This window comes from Saccostrea echinata, unplaced genomic scaffold, assembly GCF_033153115.1.
Source record: "Saccostrea echinata isolate AGI-Se365-2 ecotype Australia unplaced genomic scaffold, CSIRO_AGI_Sech_v1 ptg000016l, whole genome shotgun sequence".
NCBI classification, from domain to species: Eukaryota; Metazoa; Mollusca; class Bivalvia; order Ostreida; family Ostreidae; genus Saccostrea; species Saccostrea echinata.
The window spans coordinates 8,351,723-8,368,878 of NW_026889765.1; the positions used below are offsets into that span (position 1 = coordinate 8,351,723).

The 17,156-nt window shown below is 32.2% G+C and overlaps 1 protein-coding gene across 2 annotated transcripts in view; it reads right to left on the bottom strand.

Moving 5' to 3' along the window:
- Positions 1 to 906: 906 nt before the first annotated feature.
- The window catches only part of LOC133188397 (calcitonin gene-related peptide type 1 receptor-like), a 53,170-nt gene continuing 36,920 nt past the window's right edge, over positions 907 to 17,156 (bottom strand). For both annotated transcript variants that reach the window (XM_061323796.1, XM_061323795.1), the window contains 10 exons: positions 14,494 to 14,597; positions 13,744 to 13,835; positions 13,240 to 13,390; positions 12,864 to 13,014; positions 7,660 to 7,726; positions 4,101 to 4,167; positions 3,800 to 3,882; positions 2,539 to 2,662; positions 1,684 to 1,725; positions 907 to 1,495 (listed from right to left, as the gene is read on the bottom strand). In XM_061323796.1, the coding sequence (XP_061179780.1) occupies positions 1,205 to 1,495; positions 1,684 to 1,725; positions 2,539 to 2,662; positions 3,800 to 3,882; positions 4,101 to 4,167; positions 7,660 to 7,726; positions 12,864 to 13,014; positions 13,240 to 13,390; positions 13,744 to 13,835; positions 14,494 to 14,597 (1,172 nt within the window). In that variant the 3' untranslated portion in view covers positions 907 to 1,204. The remainder of the gene's footprint in view (positions 1,496 to 1,683; positions 1,726 to 2,538; positions 2,663 to 3,799; positions 3,883 to 4,100; positions 4,168 to 7,659; positions 7,727 to 12,863; positions 13,015 to 13,239; positions 13,391 to 13,743; positions 13,836 to 14,493; positions 14,598 to 17,156) is intronic.

Below are 17,156 nucleotides of genomic sequence, written 5' to 3' on the forward strand. Positions count from 1 at the left end.
TCATTTGTGAACAAAGTACATGTACTCAGGGAATGGCAATTCTTTTTCGTCCTTTAAAAAACAGATTTGTGATTACTGTAACTGGGGAATTTTCGTTATTAAGCAAAAAAATCTTATATCTGACAACAGGTTACCTCTGTCATTTCCAGTCAGTTTTTTTTTTCTTTTTTTTTTAATAAAATTACATCACCAATACACTCTTAACTGCAAAATACACTATTCTGAATATACAGTTCATGCTTTTCAAATCTTTTTATATTTACATAAAATTATAAAAAGAGTAAATATTCATGTCTTCTATTTCTTTTTGTAGTTCATTTTTCAGTATCGACCTCTGCATCAAGCAGGGTGACGGTTGAACCTCATGGAAATTTTGTGACAAATTGTAAACAAATCTATGGTAAGTTTCTTCCTTGACTTTTGCACTTCCCGGAATCAGGTACGTTGGAAGATTATTGATGCAAAGTAGAAGTCAGGACCATTTGTCCATCTTAATGTAAAACGATTTGTCTTAACATGCAAACATAACTTCTTCTATAGCAATCCTCAGAAAAAAATGAATTTCATAAGTTCTTATCCTTATCGTGGATGTAGGATTTTGTGTTGTTTGTCATTGCAAGATTTTTCATCAGTCTCTGATATTACATCGTTATATTTCCAGAAATAATTTACGAAAAAATATTTTATCTGCACATGTGATACAGGCTAATATAGAAACATTACTTTTGTGCATTTCAAACCTTGTCAAGACTTTTTTTATTCTTCCCGTATATATTCTTTGAGGAAGCTTTGGATAGGCTTCTTCAACTTTAAGATGACGAACAAGTTATAAGTTTTTTTTTTCAAAAGTGCAACGCGCTTAAACGCTGCTAAAATTGCAACAATTGTCGGAAAAATTCTCAGAACTACACTTAGTAGAGAATTTAATGAGAAAGTTAAGCTTTAATGAATCATATGAATTACATGATATATGACGAAAATACCGTCATGATATTGACATGAACTGGTCGTTGTAAATGGCGGAAATGAAATAAAAATATCATACAATAGCATACTTGCTCCAATTTACAAAGTACTGAAACTTGATTTAAAACATTTTCTGTCTATCAAATTTGTATTTTAAGAATGTAGCGTCTTCAATCAAATGCATGAATAGAAAATACTGATAGTTCCTTTTTTGGATAAACAAATATCCTGAGTTTAATCATTTTACTTCAGACTCCACTAGGTGTCCATTTTCTGTCTTTTCACCACAGAATGATTCTTCGCTGAGGTTCAATGGAAGCGTCTCCTGTCGACCGTTAGAATTTAAATCCTCTCTGTGTAAAGAGTCACGGTTAAATGAATCTCTGTACGAGTCGCGGTTAAAATCTGTTGCTGTCGAAGTTCGCACCTGCGTATAAACAGTCCCGGAAGTGGTGCTTAACTCACGACGAGGTCGATATAGTGGTCTGCCGGATATCCGGCTGAAACAGTTTTTCAGGTGTCCGTGTACCTGTTATAAGAAATTTAGAATGTGTTAATGAATTGCAATCAATTAATTCATTTTTGATTTATATATTTATTTGGATAAGCCTCTGAACATCTGACTCATCACAACTTTTGGAAATAACTCCATGATGCATATACTACCTATATACATTGCATTGCAAAAATGAATGATAAAAAAAAATTAAAATCTACCTCTCCATTGAAGATGCAGAATATCAATGATACAAATGCACCCTGAAATCAAAAAAGTATACATTTTTTTTCCAGTCGAATAAATTGTATTTTATTTTATAATCAAGAATAATTATAATATCAATTCAGCATGCATAACATATGTACTATATTTATGCAACTTATGCACTTGATAATCATTTAACCCTGTAAGATTTAAGACAGTAGGGTTTAGAAGGTCATTTTTTGTACAATTCATGCATCTATGCATTATTTATGAACTTCATCGACTTTGAATTTTATGATCTCTCAAGTAGTCAATATATTTATATTTCTTTTAAATGTTTCGTCAGGCTAATGATTTATTCTGAGTAGATTAATATTTTCATAATTTTTATGAATTCCATTTTTCAAAAAAAATGATTTCTGTTTTGCTCTTATTGCAGATTTTCGGCTATTTCAAAAAAATGTCTTTTTATTATAACAAAAGTTCTTAAATTAAACATACAAAACATTGCCCACTATGAAAGCCCGTTGAAACAAGTTCAGAGAAAGAAATATTTTTTATTGCGTTTCAACGCAAAAAAGTATCGTATTGCGCTTAATCGCAAAATTATTGCGTTTAAATGCAAAAGATTGCGATTAATGGCAATCTTTTGCGATTAAACGCAAAGTATTTTGCGTTCAAACGCAAAATACATTGCGATTATATGCAATCTTTTGCGTTTCAACGCAATGATTATTTCGATAAAACGCAATGTTTTGTGTATAAACGCAATAAAAATATTTCTTTCTCTGAACTGGCCTCAACGGGCTCTGTAGCCCACTATCTTAGGCATTATATTACCATATTTGGGCTTATTGTATTAAGTTCACCTGCGTGTCCTGTATGATGAGTCGCAGGATTTCGTACCACATTGCATTGGCCGGCCTGTAGATGACCGCTGCCCACTGAATTCCAAACAAGGGAATAAGAACAAAAGTAGCCTTTATAGCTCGCCTGGAAAAGTAACATGATTAATATAAAGAGTAGGACTACACTGGAGGTATTTTTATTCGTTTATTATCAAAGAAATTAAGACCTAATCGAAAATTTATAAAAAATCATGGCAAGGAATAATTTTTTTTTATGCCAGAAGATAAAACTACATCAGGATCCTTGTTCTTACGACACAGAAATTTTCTTTAGATTTTTTCTTTCTCAAATAAAAAGTCGTCAACAATCATCACTGTATGAAATATTTTTAATGCTGAGAATTTGAGCTTGTTTATTGAGTATTATAAATTCATCGAGAGTTTGAACTTTCGTTAGGCGGTAGACATTCTTCTACTCAAGGATAAAATTTGTTTAAATTAATTACATTTTTCTTCTCATATCACACTGAACAGTCGATTCCGAAGAGATGACAGTAAATGTCATCGTGTCGCGTTTTACATTGTTTAATAGGTTATGCTTTTTCATCATGTCTTAACTATTAATGTTTCAGTCCCACCAACTCTGATATCTTGATTTGATCTCCAATTTTTTATTCAAATTCGACATTTCCTCTTTTTTGAAAAGGACGAAACTGTTATACAGCTTTTAATATTTCTCGTGATTAACGTTTTTAATAAGGTATCAAACTTTCTATCTCTTTATACAAAAACCCAAACATAAATGTCTTCAATATATATTTCCTTTCTTTATATGCCTATTTGAGCATAGACATGCCTTGACATCGAGTATATTCATTTCTTGTCAAAAAAAAAAAGGAAATGCGAAAATATCCGATACGTTGACCTTGATATCGTCCCTCAACCTAAACAAACAAAATAGAATCGACAGCGATTTCACTAGACAGAGAGTTAAAACTTAAAAAAAAAATTAATCCACAAAGGAGTGGATTCTGTGGCATGTTTAGTTGCAAATTTCAGGGAAATATATGACTAAGGACTGTAGGCTTCAGACATTCTTAAATGGCCACTCTTTAGCTTATTATTGATATACCGGAAGACAGATACGTCTCCTTTCTGGTTTGATAATACTGCTGAAAGGATTAATAGCTAAAGAAGAGGGGGGGGGGGATAAATTATGTAGATTAAGGCTAATAACCTGTATGATTAGATATAAGGTAATGACTAATTAATTTATACTGACCTATATCCACTTGGTTCGTTGGGATGAGACTGTAGTTGAGTCAAGAGAATATATAGAATATTCCCAAGGAAGAAAACATTTGCCTGCAATGAAGTATTTATAAAACACAGAGTCGGAATCGTACATGAATAGATAAAAGAATACGTGTAAATACATTTATAAATCAATATCACATATAGATAAATCAGAAAAAAAGCGTTATTTCGAACATAATCCACATTTTTGATTTCTTTAAATCTATAAGTAGTTATAAAGATTAAGAGGCATAGTTTTTGAAATTCAAGGGTTAAGTTGTACTTACAAATAGGCAGAGTAGATTTGGCGTGTAGATCAGCCATTCAAATCCATTGATATTATTTATCCAGCAACTATTTTAAAAACATATAAAATTATAGAAAATAATCAACTTACATTACATTAAAATTAATTTTTTAAATAACCTAAGAAATCTTAACTCTAATGATATAAGAAGTTTTTATTTTCTTTATCCACACATTTTTTTTATTCTTAAATCTTTATTTTTAATTCTAAGTAACGTAAATGAATATCTTGATGATAACTGCTGCAAAGAAAATATCAGATCGTGTATTCATACACTTTCGAGTTATTCCTCTTGTGTTGCAGTTACCTTTTTATGTAGCTATTTGTCATTGAAATAAATAACATATTATCACTTTTGATCGGGATTGAATAGAGAAATAATATGAGTCTATTTAGATATTACCTAAATTATGGCTCAAATTCTAAAGCAGCTATTAGCGTGTTCTCATCGACGTCTGTTGTAAAGGACGAATACACGTATCCAAAGTACAAAGTATACAGGTAGATTGATTGTTTGATTCTTGTTTTACGTCCCGTTTGAGAATTTTTTACTAATATAGAGACGTCACCATATACCGGTGAAGGGCTTCAAATTTAGACCTTTACTCGGAACTCGGGGCCATTGAGCAGTGAGGGTAATTTATCGTGCCAACGCCTACCGTGACACGGGGCCTCGGTTTTTAAGGTGTCATCCCGAAAGACCCTCAACTTTCACTCCTCGGTGCCTTCGCCGAGAAGGAACAGTCGTTACCTATTTCTTACCGACTTGGGTCAGTCGTGGCCGTGATTCGAACACAAGACCTTTAGATCACAGACCTAGCGCTCTACCGACTGATCTACCTTGACGGTAGTAGCTTATTTTAAAATCAGAAATATTACACTTGATATAATTTCATCACTGACTATTAGGCTTTCATAATATGCAAGTGTAAGGTGCAAGAAACAATCTCTTGCAAAAGGTTAAATGTTTACTTGTGACATATGAATCATACAAATGGAAAGAAGATTTTCGTACACGGTTCGATAAAAGCATTAAAAGTATTGATCTTACGAGTTCGCAAGTTAACAAAAGATACTTAATTCTGATTAAAAATGTCATCTGGCATGGAGTCTTTAGATAATATTCATCTTTTAGGCTATCAAATACAGGCCCTCGGATGACCGAGAGCAGTTGCGAATGGTAACTAAGTAACCAACCACAGATATACCCTTTCTTGACTGCTGTATTCACGCAGCGAAGTCACAGATGCTTTGCACTATACTCCTAAGTCTCAATTGATTGTCCTTCGTTGGAAATCGGCTTACTATGGTTGAAGATATAAATTTGAGGCCCTAAAAATGTGAAAATGCCACCTTTTTGCTTTGATACCCAGATCCCTTGTTCACCGTCTACCACAATAACAGTTTAAGCTTGCAATATACATTCCTTTGATACCTAAATTATAAGGATTGGAAAATTGCAATTAGGATGAAATGTGAAAGGCATTCTATTAGAGTATGCTATGGCTAAATCGTCGCACTTCAAGGACCATGACATTTTAATGAAATGCTTTTGTTTACACTATGTACTTAATTAAACAAATAATCTGAAACGCAGGCGAAGCTGCAGTGAGGTACTTTTTTTTTGCTTAGCTAAGGTATATTAGCATTTCAACTATTTGATTTTATAGAATGTTCGATGTGCTTCGTAAAATTACATCATACTAATTACGTACGTTTTATAAGAGATATGCACAGGTACTGATCAAATCTGGTATATATTGAAAGTACTTCAAAACAAAATCTTACAGATGGTGCCACCGCAGCTCTGACAAACGTATTTAGATGAGAAAATCTAACCACTATTATTGACATAATTACGTGTACTTTATAAGAAGCAACCTAAACAGTCAATATGTTATATCAAATTTATATTTCAAATTACACGTCTCTTGAAGCCAAAAATTAATAAAAATTGAGAGTAAAGTTATGTATTAAGGAACTTTGATTTAGAGAAGAAAGTTCAGACGTGTACATTCACTATAATAATTATTATTATCCAGGACATGAAAACAAGCTCGGTGAAAAGTATAATTAAAATAATTATCTCCAAGGTAACAAAAATATTACACTTTCGTTTAGGTATGTCACTCCTGACATGAGTTATATCAAAGGATTTCTGAGAATTAAAATATAGTTTACTCATAATTCATGACTCAAAATCGCAAAGTAAATTGAAGGTCAATGTGCGTCTTGCTGAGAAATACAATTAACTTTACCTTGGTGCATTTCAGTTTTCGATTTAAGATAAAAAATTAATCACGTTAACCCTTAATATATTTCATCGAATGTAATCATAGCAATAAATATAATATTATTTCATAAAATATAGTTTGAATGATATTTAATTTTGACAAATTCTGCAAATTAATGCCGTAATTTATTATGCTACCTTTTTGCACTAACAAAGTACTAATTTCAAGTTCGTGGCATTAAAAATCTAAACGGGCAATCAAATATTTCCTTGTATTAAGCTTTTTTATGATTTTAGTCCTGATCTGCCTTAAGTATTCTTGAATTGGACTTTAAACAACATACAATCAATCAAATCCTAAGTATCGTGTATTTAAAAATACTGAGATCTTAGGTGATGTAAATTTTGAGATACAGTTCAAAATATGTGATTTTTTAGGCAAAAAACAATCTTCTGTAAATTTTTGAATTGACTTCTTCAATACAAATGTATGTTTATTTTGTGGCAAAGTGTGTTCAGTAAATGTGCAAAAAATAGTTCTAAAAATGTCACTGGAAACCTATACTAAATATTCCTAACACATATACATGTATTAGCAAAAATATTTCCAAGTAAAACTCTTTACTACTTAAGTTCAAAGCCGTCGCGGTACCTCAGTCGGTAGAGCGCTCGCTTTGTGATCGGAAGGCCATTTGCTTCAAATAGGCCGCGACTGATCTAAGTCGATAAAAAAAAAAAAAAAAAATAGGTAGCAACTGTTCATTCGCCAAGCGTTCGGCACTTTGAAGTGAACGTTGCGAGTCTTTCGGATGAGACCTTAAAAACCGAGACCTCGTGTCAACGAAGGCATGATAAAATACCCTCACTGCTCAATGGCCCTAAGTGCCGAGTTAAGGTCTAAATTTGAAGCCCTTCACCGGTAAATGGTGACATCTCTATATGAGTGAAAATTTCTCTAACGGGACGTTAAAGAACATACAATCAATCAATCAATCCCAGATATTAAATGAAATGAATAAGCAGACTTGCAGAATTTTTAACTAAATATTTTTCCATCATAAGAAATAGTCCCCCATAAATCTTAATTTTTTTATGATTTGTGAGCAGCTTTTAAACTGAATATTGTATAATTTCCATTGTTTAATTCAAATATGTTATGAAAATGAATTGTAATTGACAATTTTGACAACCCTTTCTCAAAAGCTGACGAGTAACATACCTTAATGGTAATATTTGCAACAAGTACAGTATTTCTTAAGCCGTGTGAAAACTTTTATCAACTTAACATCTTTAGATATTGACATACTTTTGGTCAAACTCAGACACGCTAGCCTTGATTATGGAATACACAACTACGGGAATCCAAGGAGCACCTGTTAAGAAAAAATAGTAATATCTATTATGAATCATTTTTATGCTATTGTTCTTTGTAATACTTTTCTATGCCACGTCTTAAACAATGTCTGATGAAATTATTTTCTATGGAAAGATTTTACAGTAATAAGCATGAAACAGTTGTAAATATGGTGTTTTGAATGTTTTTTTTTTCTTTATACTTGACAAAATTAAGTTAGAGTAAAGTTCGAGGACTAAAAAGAAATAAACATTAAATAAAAGATGGAATCCTTAACGTATCTTGTTCTACTAAATATTTTTATTGCATAGATACTCGCCTCAGATACATAAGAGGTATTAAAAGGTAATAAACTACATGTATATGTAGCGAAACGAAATATTCATTGGTTTAAAAAATACTTTTTAGTCTAAGTCTAAGGTTAAGTATTTCAAAGTCTCCCACTCTTGGTAAAGTCTGTAAAATTCAAATCTTTTGCATTTTGATATCGACTCAGGCTAAAGCATAAAAGGGTCTTCATCGTACCAGTACATAGAGTGACAAAGGGATTTCAGTTTTTTTTTTTTTACGGATTAGTTGATATACCTGTGACCTCCAATTTAATTTAATGCAAGTGTATTGCAAACAAGCAAATTCAAAGAATTGTGGTCCCCTGCTTTCGGTTTCTTAGTGGCTGGGATGCCATTATTTACGGTATATTGTAACTGTCTTGTTTGTGTGTTCTGTTTTGTTCCTGCATTATTCAAAAAAGATTAATAAAAGTTATGGCAAAGATTATACCTTCTCAAAACAACATCAAACTTCATGATCAAGGTCATGAGGTCAGATAACATAATAAATCCGAAAGGCTTGTTACAAGTAATATACATTTGGAAAAAAATATCAAAAGCCAGAGTACACAGTAAGAAAGGCCTTGAAACAGGTAATGCACATGTCAAATGTTTATGTCATATCTTCTCTCAATCAAAAGTTATTAGCAGTGTTAAAATTTTTGAAAAGTAGATCAAACTTCAAGGTCAAAGTCATGGGATTAAAAATTATAGTATATTTGGAAATGCTTGACACAGGTAATGCACGTGTCAAATATGAATGCCCTATCTTTGCTCCTTCAAAAGTTAGCAAGACTGATGAAATATTTGAAAAAAGGGTCAAACTTGAAGATGGAGGTCACGGTGTAAAATATTAAAGCATATTCGGAAACATTTTGACATAAGTAATGCACTTGTCAAATATGAAAGCCCTATCATATGTCATTCAAAAGAAATCAGCAAAGTTCAAAAACTTTCAACGTTCAGCAACGTTCAAAAAAGTTTGAAAATTAGGTCAAACATGAAGGTCCAGATCAAGGGGACAAAAAAATCATAGCATTCTCAGAAACACCTTCTCACTGGTAATGTACATGTCAAATACGAAAGCCCTATCTATTCTCAATCAAATGTTATAAGTAAAGATATAAATTTCGAAAAGTAGGTCAAACTTCAAGGTAAAGGTCACGGGGTCAAGGTGGTCAAAAATCATAGTATGTTTGGAAAGATCTTGTCACAGGTAATACACATGTCAAATATGTAAGCCCTTTCTCTTCTCAATCAAAAGTTATAAGTAAAAATGAAACTTTTGAAAAGTAGATCATCAAGGTCAAGGTCACGGGGTCAAAAATCATAGTATATTTGGAAAGGTCTTGTCACAGGTAATATGCATATGTAATATGAAAATCCTATCTTTTTTCATTCAAAATATATGACTAATTTAATGTTATGTTAAAATTTTTGAAAAGTATTTCAAATTTCAAGGTCACGGGGTCAAAATTTATAGTATATTTGGAAAGGTCTTGTCACAGGTAATGTACTTGTGAAAAATGAAAGCACTATCTCTTCTCATTCAAAAGTTATGACCAAGATTAAAGTTTTTGTAATAGACAGACTGACAGCTAGACAGACGGACAGAATGACTGACTGACACACAGACGAATGAGATTTAATGTCCTCTCGCTTCCACGAAAGCGGGGGACAAAAAAGTTCTTTTGTCAGGCGTGTCCAACTCATGATCATGACTCTGAACTCATGTAATGAAGGTCTTATATATAACCACTTACACTACTACAATTTAGTGGAATGGAATGGTCTCAACTCATTAGTTATTTTCATATTTGTTTTCTGAGCACCTCTTTCGGAAGTCATTTTTGTGAACACTTTGAATGTATATCCGATGTGTATGAGCGGAATTACATTAAACAAAAATGCATGATTAAGTTCCTGCAAAGTTAACTACCGGACGTGATATTTGGAATTTTATGTAATAGTTACTTGTATTACATTCACTAAATTGGGAAATAGTAATCATAAAATAAAAGTTCAAATAGAGTCAACAAAGTACGTGTAGGGCTGGATTTCACGCTAATCGGGCATCATCTTTCAAATTAATAAATTAAAATGGCAGTTCACTTTTCTATGAATCTTCAAAAATTCCGTCTTGCTTTAAATACTAACCGATAAAAATAAATATTGACAATGGTTGTGGATATATTGATAGGCAAAGTATTTATCGCAAAATGCCAAATGCTTTGAATAGCCCCAAATAAAAGTTTTTTTTATAACTAATACTAGACACATTCTGAAAAAGGGACATTCATTGTCGCTAAAAATGATAAAGCATCCGCAAATAAGTGAAGGATTTCCAGACTCAGACACGAAAAAAATCAGGTTTAATTTAGCTGATGCGACAGAAACGTAATGAAAGCCCATACACATCCATTTTAAATCCTTTATTTATGAGTTCGTTAAAATACTGAACATTAAATGAATTTCAAATTAACGACTTTTCTGACATGTAATCTGATTGAAGTTCCCATAAATATCATTCTTTCTTAAATATCTTGGGAAATCAAGTGAAAATTTCTTCAGGGATAAAAATTGCCAATATTTGACATTTATTTTAAAGAAAAAATATACGGAGGTTCTTCATGAACATCTTTTTACATGGTTGAGTATGTGTTTTAAAAATCAATAGAAGGATGAAAAGGAACTTTGTTAGTCATGTAATTGACACCTGTGAAGCCCAAACGATTCCTAGCCATATTTGTTCACTTACGTAATAAAAGTTTATTTAACAGATTTAAGGTTATTTTTGTGATTCTTATATAACAAACTCCAAATATTCTTGTTATCGTCGATAGAATCCAGTATTTTAATGATTGCACCATGAGAATTTTTTGAAAATCCGTGGATTACAAAGATTGAAATCGAACACGACGACATTTCAACGAGAATCTTCTGATAGAGCTTTATTTCAAATTTCCGTAAAAAAAGGGTAAGAAAACATATCAGGGAAATTTCTACAACTGAGAATTTAAAAAAAAAAACTATTTATAAAATTTGGGAATATTTGATGTTCACCTTCTAAATCAAAACATGTTGATATGTTTCAGTGAATTCTTATAATTATTGTCAAGATGGAGAATTTTTTTGGCCCGTGCTTCGAAGCCAGAGATTATCACACAAATTTTACTAGAGGGGAAATTAAAAACATTTGATATTTAAGCCTATCAGGTTTGCAGAGAAGATTTTTCAAGAGATCCGGTAATTAGAGCTGTTTATAGCCAGCGTCTCCTCAGTTTAAAGCATGTACTGCGAAGTCTTAATCTGAGTTTCATACATTTCAAATATTTAAAAAAAAATGGCACATCATAGGTGGACTAATAAGGAAACCAAAAAGATAGCAAAAGATAGAGTTGTCAAAGACAACTAAGTTGCAAAAGTGTCCTTCGAAGTGGAAACATGTTTTAGAGTGCAAACATTGAAAGAAACGTTGAAAACATTACAAGAAAATGTAAAGAAAGTTCTGAGTACTCATGTTAATTCTATAATTTATACTATACCAGACTTCAATTACGTCATTTCCTGTTGTAAATCTACTATAGCAGAAGCTTGCTTTGAAAATTTTAACGCATTTTTATCAAAGTTTCTCCGAAGCAAATCATTTACAAGTTCCTTTTCAAATCGTGATTCATAGTAGTATTTTTATCTCAGCTTTTCGAATTCAATTTCCCACTTGTATGCATAAAATATTTCTAAATGTATCATGGATATAAATTCCGGAAAGAGTTATAGCCCGAAAAAAATTAGGGATCATAGTAAATCAAAATGAGTTTAGAAGTATTAAAGAGAGTTAAGCTTGAAAGTATCCTAAATTTTGATTGCGGTTTGTTGACAGTTGTCATGTTCTAAATTGTATTTACTTCCACCCGGTAAATTCAAAATTTAGAACATGACACTAGAAAGGACTACATTGTAATAATACTTCAACTCGAATTTAGATATATTGACGACGTATTATCAATTAACAATAGTTATTTCCATTCAAATGTCGACATATGTCATATGTCGACAGCAATATACCCTTACCTGTATCACCTGTGTATGGGGTGTATATCTCTCAGTTGATTCGATACGCAAAAGCATGCTCTACTAACAGTTTCTAAAACGAGGTAAGTTATTGACAAACAAGTTGATGAAAGAAGAATATCAACAGTCTCATTTAAAGTCATCATTTCGTAGGTTATATGGTCAATACAATGACCTTGTCAGCAAATACAATATATCATAAATTATATGCTGACTGACGTTTTTCATAATAATTGTTAGGCCATTATTTCCACACTGAATTGTCGACGTATTTTTCCGTTATTTAGCAAACGGCGGGAGTGACCGGTCGGTAGGGATGCTCACTTCTCCATGGCACCTGATCCCACCTCTGCTTTTTGAGGTCCGAATTTGCTCTGCTCCCGATTTGTATTGTTTTAATGGACTTTGAGCTTGAATACAGTTCGTTATTTCCATATTTCATTTCAAAGATTATATAAAAATCTTAATAAGGTGTGAAGGAGTTTTTTTTCTTTTTGATTACTCATAAAAATGAAAACTGATTGGAAGGAATCTTTTCATTTATTCTGTGATTTATTTATTTAGTTTTGGATGCTGTCTCACTTAAAACATTTCCTGTTATAATAAAAAAAGAATATTGAATGGAAATGACAATCAATATGAAATGACTTGTAGATGAATTGATAGCATGGCATGTTTACAATTAAAAAGATAAACTACGTGCACATAACATCCTGAAAGTATTTATGTCAAGGTTAAAAACTATGCAATCCTCACCTATACCGATGACGTAGTATATGACAAGAGATTTGGGGATTTCGAATGCACGTACAATCAGGCGATGCAAGTGAAACCCTTCACAAAACATCCAAAAGTAATTAGCAGACTGGGTATACCGTTTTAAAACGTACAAAAACTTACATCCTCCCTAGAAAAGAAAAAAAAATATGGCCATATATACTGTATGTGCGTGTACGTTCCACATAATATTAATATTATTGTATTTTTACAATAATATAGATTACATTTTATAAACCTCATATGAGTTATAAATGTAACATTATTTGTCTTAAATTTTATGTTAACTTACATGTAAAATATAATTTCTACCAAAAAAATAAACATTTCAGGATATTTCCAAGAATTTTTATACCATATTTTGTTCAATTATGCTTTTGCCCCCAGCATTGTGCATTCTGTCAGAGACGACGATGAAATCCCATAATACTGCAATGATTGAAGTGGCGATAAAGGAAGAGAAGAAACAAATGTGAAGACGAACTCTTTGTTGATCACGAAGCTGCCTGAAAGAGAATGACTCTTTTCTTATACAAGTTCCTCTCTTTATACACAAGTTCCTCTCTTTTCATATACAAATGCCTATTTCGGCTTTTTTTCTATGGTCGTATATTTATCTATTTTAAACATTATATGCCCTGAGAATAAAAAAAGATGATATATCGAATCCTTCAATATGTTTTATTTTCATAATGTAAGACTCGAAGAGTTAAGGTACATATGTATGATTCTTTTTTTTTTTAATGTAGATATTTAAACAATCAATGTCAAAATAAAATAATGCGTAATGCGGTTGTCTTAAACTAAATTTATTTTAAATTATCCATTTTGAAAGACATCAAAGAATACTATGTTTTACCTGAATGCCAGAAATATGATGCACGATGGTATGAGGAGAGATAGACTGACTAGATTACAGCCCAGTCCTAGGTATATCAGCATCATTTGACCCTGTATCAAACACATTTGAAATTTTTAAATGTAAAAACAGGAAAAAAAGAAGCGAAACATCATTTAATATGAGAAGAATATTGACATTCTAATCTGCACTTTATGTCGCTTTTTTTCGGCAGGGGATATGCTCACTCCTCCATGGCACCTGATCCTACCTCTGATGTTTGTTCTGCTCCCGATTTGTATTGTTTAAATGGACTTTGAGCTTGAATACTGTTCGTTATCTCCATATTTCATGTATTGATTTATGAATATTACATGGTTGTTTAAGTTGTTGGATAAAAAAAATGCTGAATTGCTATATATTCAAAACTTTTTTTTCTCTTTTAACATAACCGATTGACAAGCACTTTTGATCACGAGCAAATGAAAGATCTAAATTAAAGATGCAACTGATAAGCAAAAAAAAAAACCCGGAAGAATATAACCTTATGTATCTAAATAAATATAATAAATGTATTTAGGTGGTACACGTACACATTCGATACATTCTTTTTACAAATGTATGTTGGAAAATGTTTTTAAGTACTTTTTCCTGATACTCAAATTATTTTATTGCAACATTTGATTAAAATCACATGTATTACAATTTATCTTATCACTATTGTCATAATGTTTAAATATAGAAATGATTTCTGTGGATTAACGACCTTACCTTGACTTTACTATGAACACAGGTACTGTAATTGGTCCACTGTCGTCCTGAGAGAGGGTGTACAAACCATGTACCGTTCGGCCAACATACCTTATAGGCATTTTCTGTAAAAATACTACCCCTTTAAAAAGTCTGTATTAATTGTATTTGTTTTAATTGTGTAATTCTGAAAAAAAAACATGAATATAATTATGTCTCAGCATATTCCTATAGAAAACAAAATGCCATGGAGCGTAACATGTACATGTAGAGACGAAATTTTAATGGATTCTGGACATTATAATACCCCCCGCTTGAAAAGTATGTGGGAGATAAAGTGAGTGGGGTGTCCGGGCGTAATACTTTGGGATAGCCATTCTTTACTTTATCCGCAACCCCTTGTTACATGTACACCCCAGAATGCAGTTTATTGAAACTTTCACCAAATCGATATAACATAGTGGCATTGTGCACCTTAGATCGGACTGATATTTGAGGTTGCTCGAGCAAAACATTGACACTGCAATTCTTTCTATTATATTGAGGGAATCCATTTCTTATCTGCAACTCCTCCTATACCACTAAATAAAGTTTAAAAAGACTTCCACAGAATCTTTATTACATGGGGATGGTGCCATTGTGCACCACCTATATTTTACGTTTTGATCAGACGGATATTTGGGGTTTTCCTAGCAAAACATGAATACTGCCATTCTTTCTATTATACTGGGGCAACCCATCTCTTATCCGCAACTCCTCCTATACCACTGAACAAAATTTCATGAGACTTTTACAGAATCTTTATTACATAAAGTGTTTCAAAATATCTTTTTCGTAACATGCATGTACCTGTTTCACTGGAAGTGAACAGTACTAACCACTGTCCTCGATTTATATTACTGCACATATAGTTGTTCAGATTTAAAACTCATCTATACATTAACAAAAAACCAAAGATACCACGCTTCCCATTTTTACCTTTTTTATTCCTTTCTTTTGAGTAATAATTTACAGAAATTTCATTGAAATTAGAAAACGTGTTGGCTTCTGCCTCCGTCTAAATCAAAAGGGGGTGATTCTTGACTTTTAATGAAAAATCTTCAAAAAGCAGATATACCCACTTGGGTTTCGTCAAGACATTCAGCTTAATAAATATTTTATCGATTTCGATCCCAAGCGATTTATTTCTGGAAATGGCAACAAAGTGGGATTAACTATAATTGCATTACACTGCCTTGAAGTGTCGTAAGGAGACAATCGACACATTTTAATTCGATTACAATCGTAGTCATGAATATGCTTCTCCGATATTGCAGTTTGACAACTCAGCACACAAATTGATTGACATTTTCACCAATGTTAGACTTTAATCACATTAGTACGGCTGCAAAACACACAGGGTTGAGAAGTAATGAAGGAATACATCTTATGGAACGATGGCGTAACATATTGCTATCGTGACAACGACTTCCATTGGTGTTGCTAAGCCGCTTATGTCTGCTTCCCTCTAAGGTTCGTTTTTAGTCACCTTTTTGTTCTAACGTAAACCAGCTATAGACGAACATCTTCAAAACAAGGAAACTAACGCTCTTTGCTTTTCCGTTATCTACTGATAATGACAAGGAGCACACGACGGGTGTGACCGGTAGGCAGGGAATGCTTAATCCTCCATGACACCTGATCCCACTTCTGTTTTTGGAGGTCCGTGTTTACTCTGCTCCCGATTTGTATTGCTTAAAAGGACTATGAGCTTGAATACTCTTCGTTATCTCCATATTTCATATATTTGTACTTTTTATTCTAATCTCAGACGGAATTCCGGTTTTTTTTTTCGAATAAATGGTTGAATAATAACGATACCAAAAATGAAGTCTAACTGGAATTATGCCCCCACAAAGTTTAGTTTTGATAAGAACACTTAAGGACGCTCTTTACACTAAAGCAAAATGGTTTTGGTCAATGAGAAAACTATATTGTATAAGGGTGTAAATTTTGAGCTTATTTGTTTCATTTTCAATATAAGTACCTAGCATTTATCTCAGAAAAATCAAATACAACAACATATTGATGAAAGAAATCACTGTTGTTTACTTAATTGGGGAAGGTACATGTATATACAAACAAAGTGTTAGGTCCATTTATCTTGGCCTATTCAAATGTTACGAATCATTGTATTAATTACAAATTCAGTAATACACTATAGATTTTAATTTATTCGATTTAAGATCTACGGGCAAATTACTCTAGCTGCATAAAAATACAAAAAATTGAAATTCTATAGTGTGCAGAGAGGGTTCTTAAATGTGAAGTAAAATTAGTAATATTTACTCATTAAAGACGCATTAAATCAAGGATTTTACTTAATTTTTTACCGCACGAATGTCTTTAGGTCCAAACATAAAATAGCATAAACCATTAAATCGTCGGCAGTTCGAACATAAATGCTTATTCACTTCAGATGCCAGCTGATTGCTGTGGATGTCATTTGAAGTGTGCACGGTTTTTTTAAATGTATTATTTTGCAAGGAAAAAGAACAAAAGAAAACAGTTCCTCCCAGTAAAAGTTTTCAAGAAAGTCAAAAAAGATTATTTTATCTTTGATTCAGAAGAACACTTTGGAGATAATAGACAGGGAGTAAAATGTTAGGTTTTTTTGTTTGTTTGTTTTACTTCTATTTTTAACA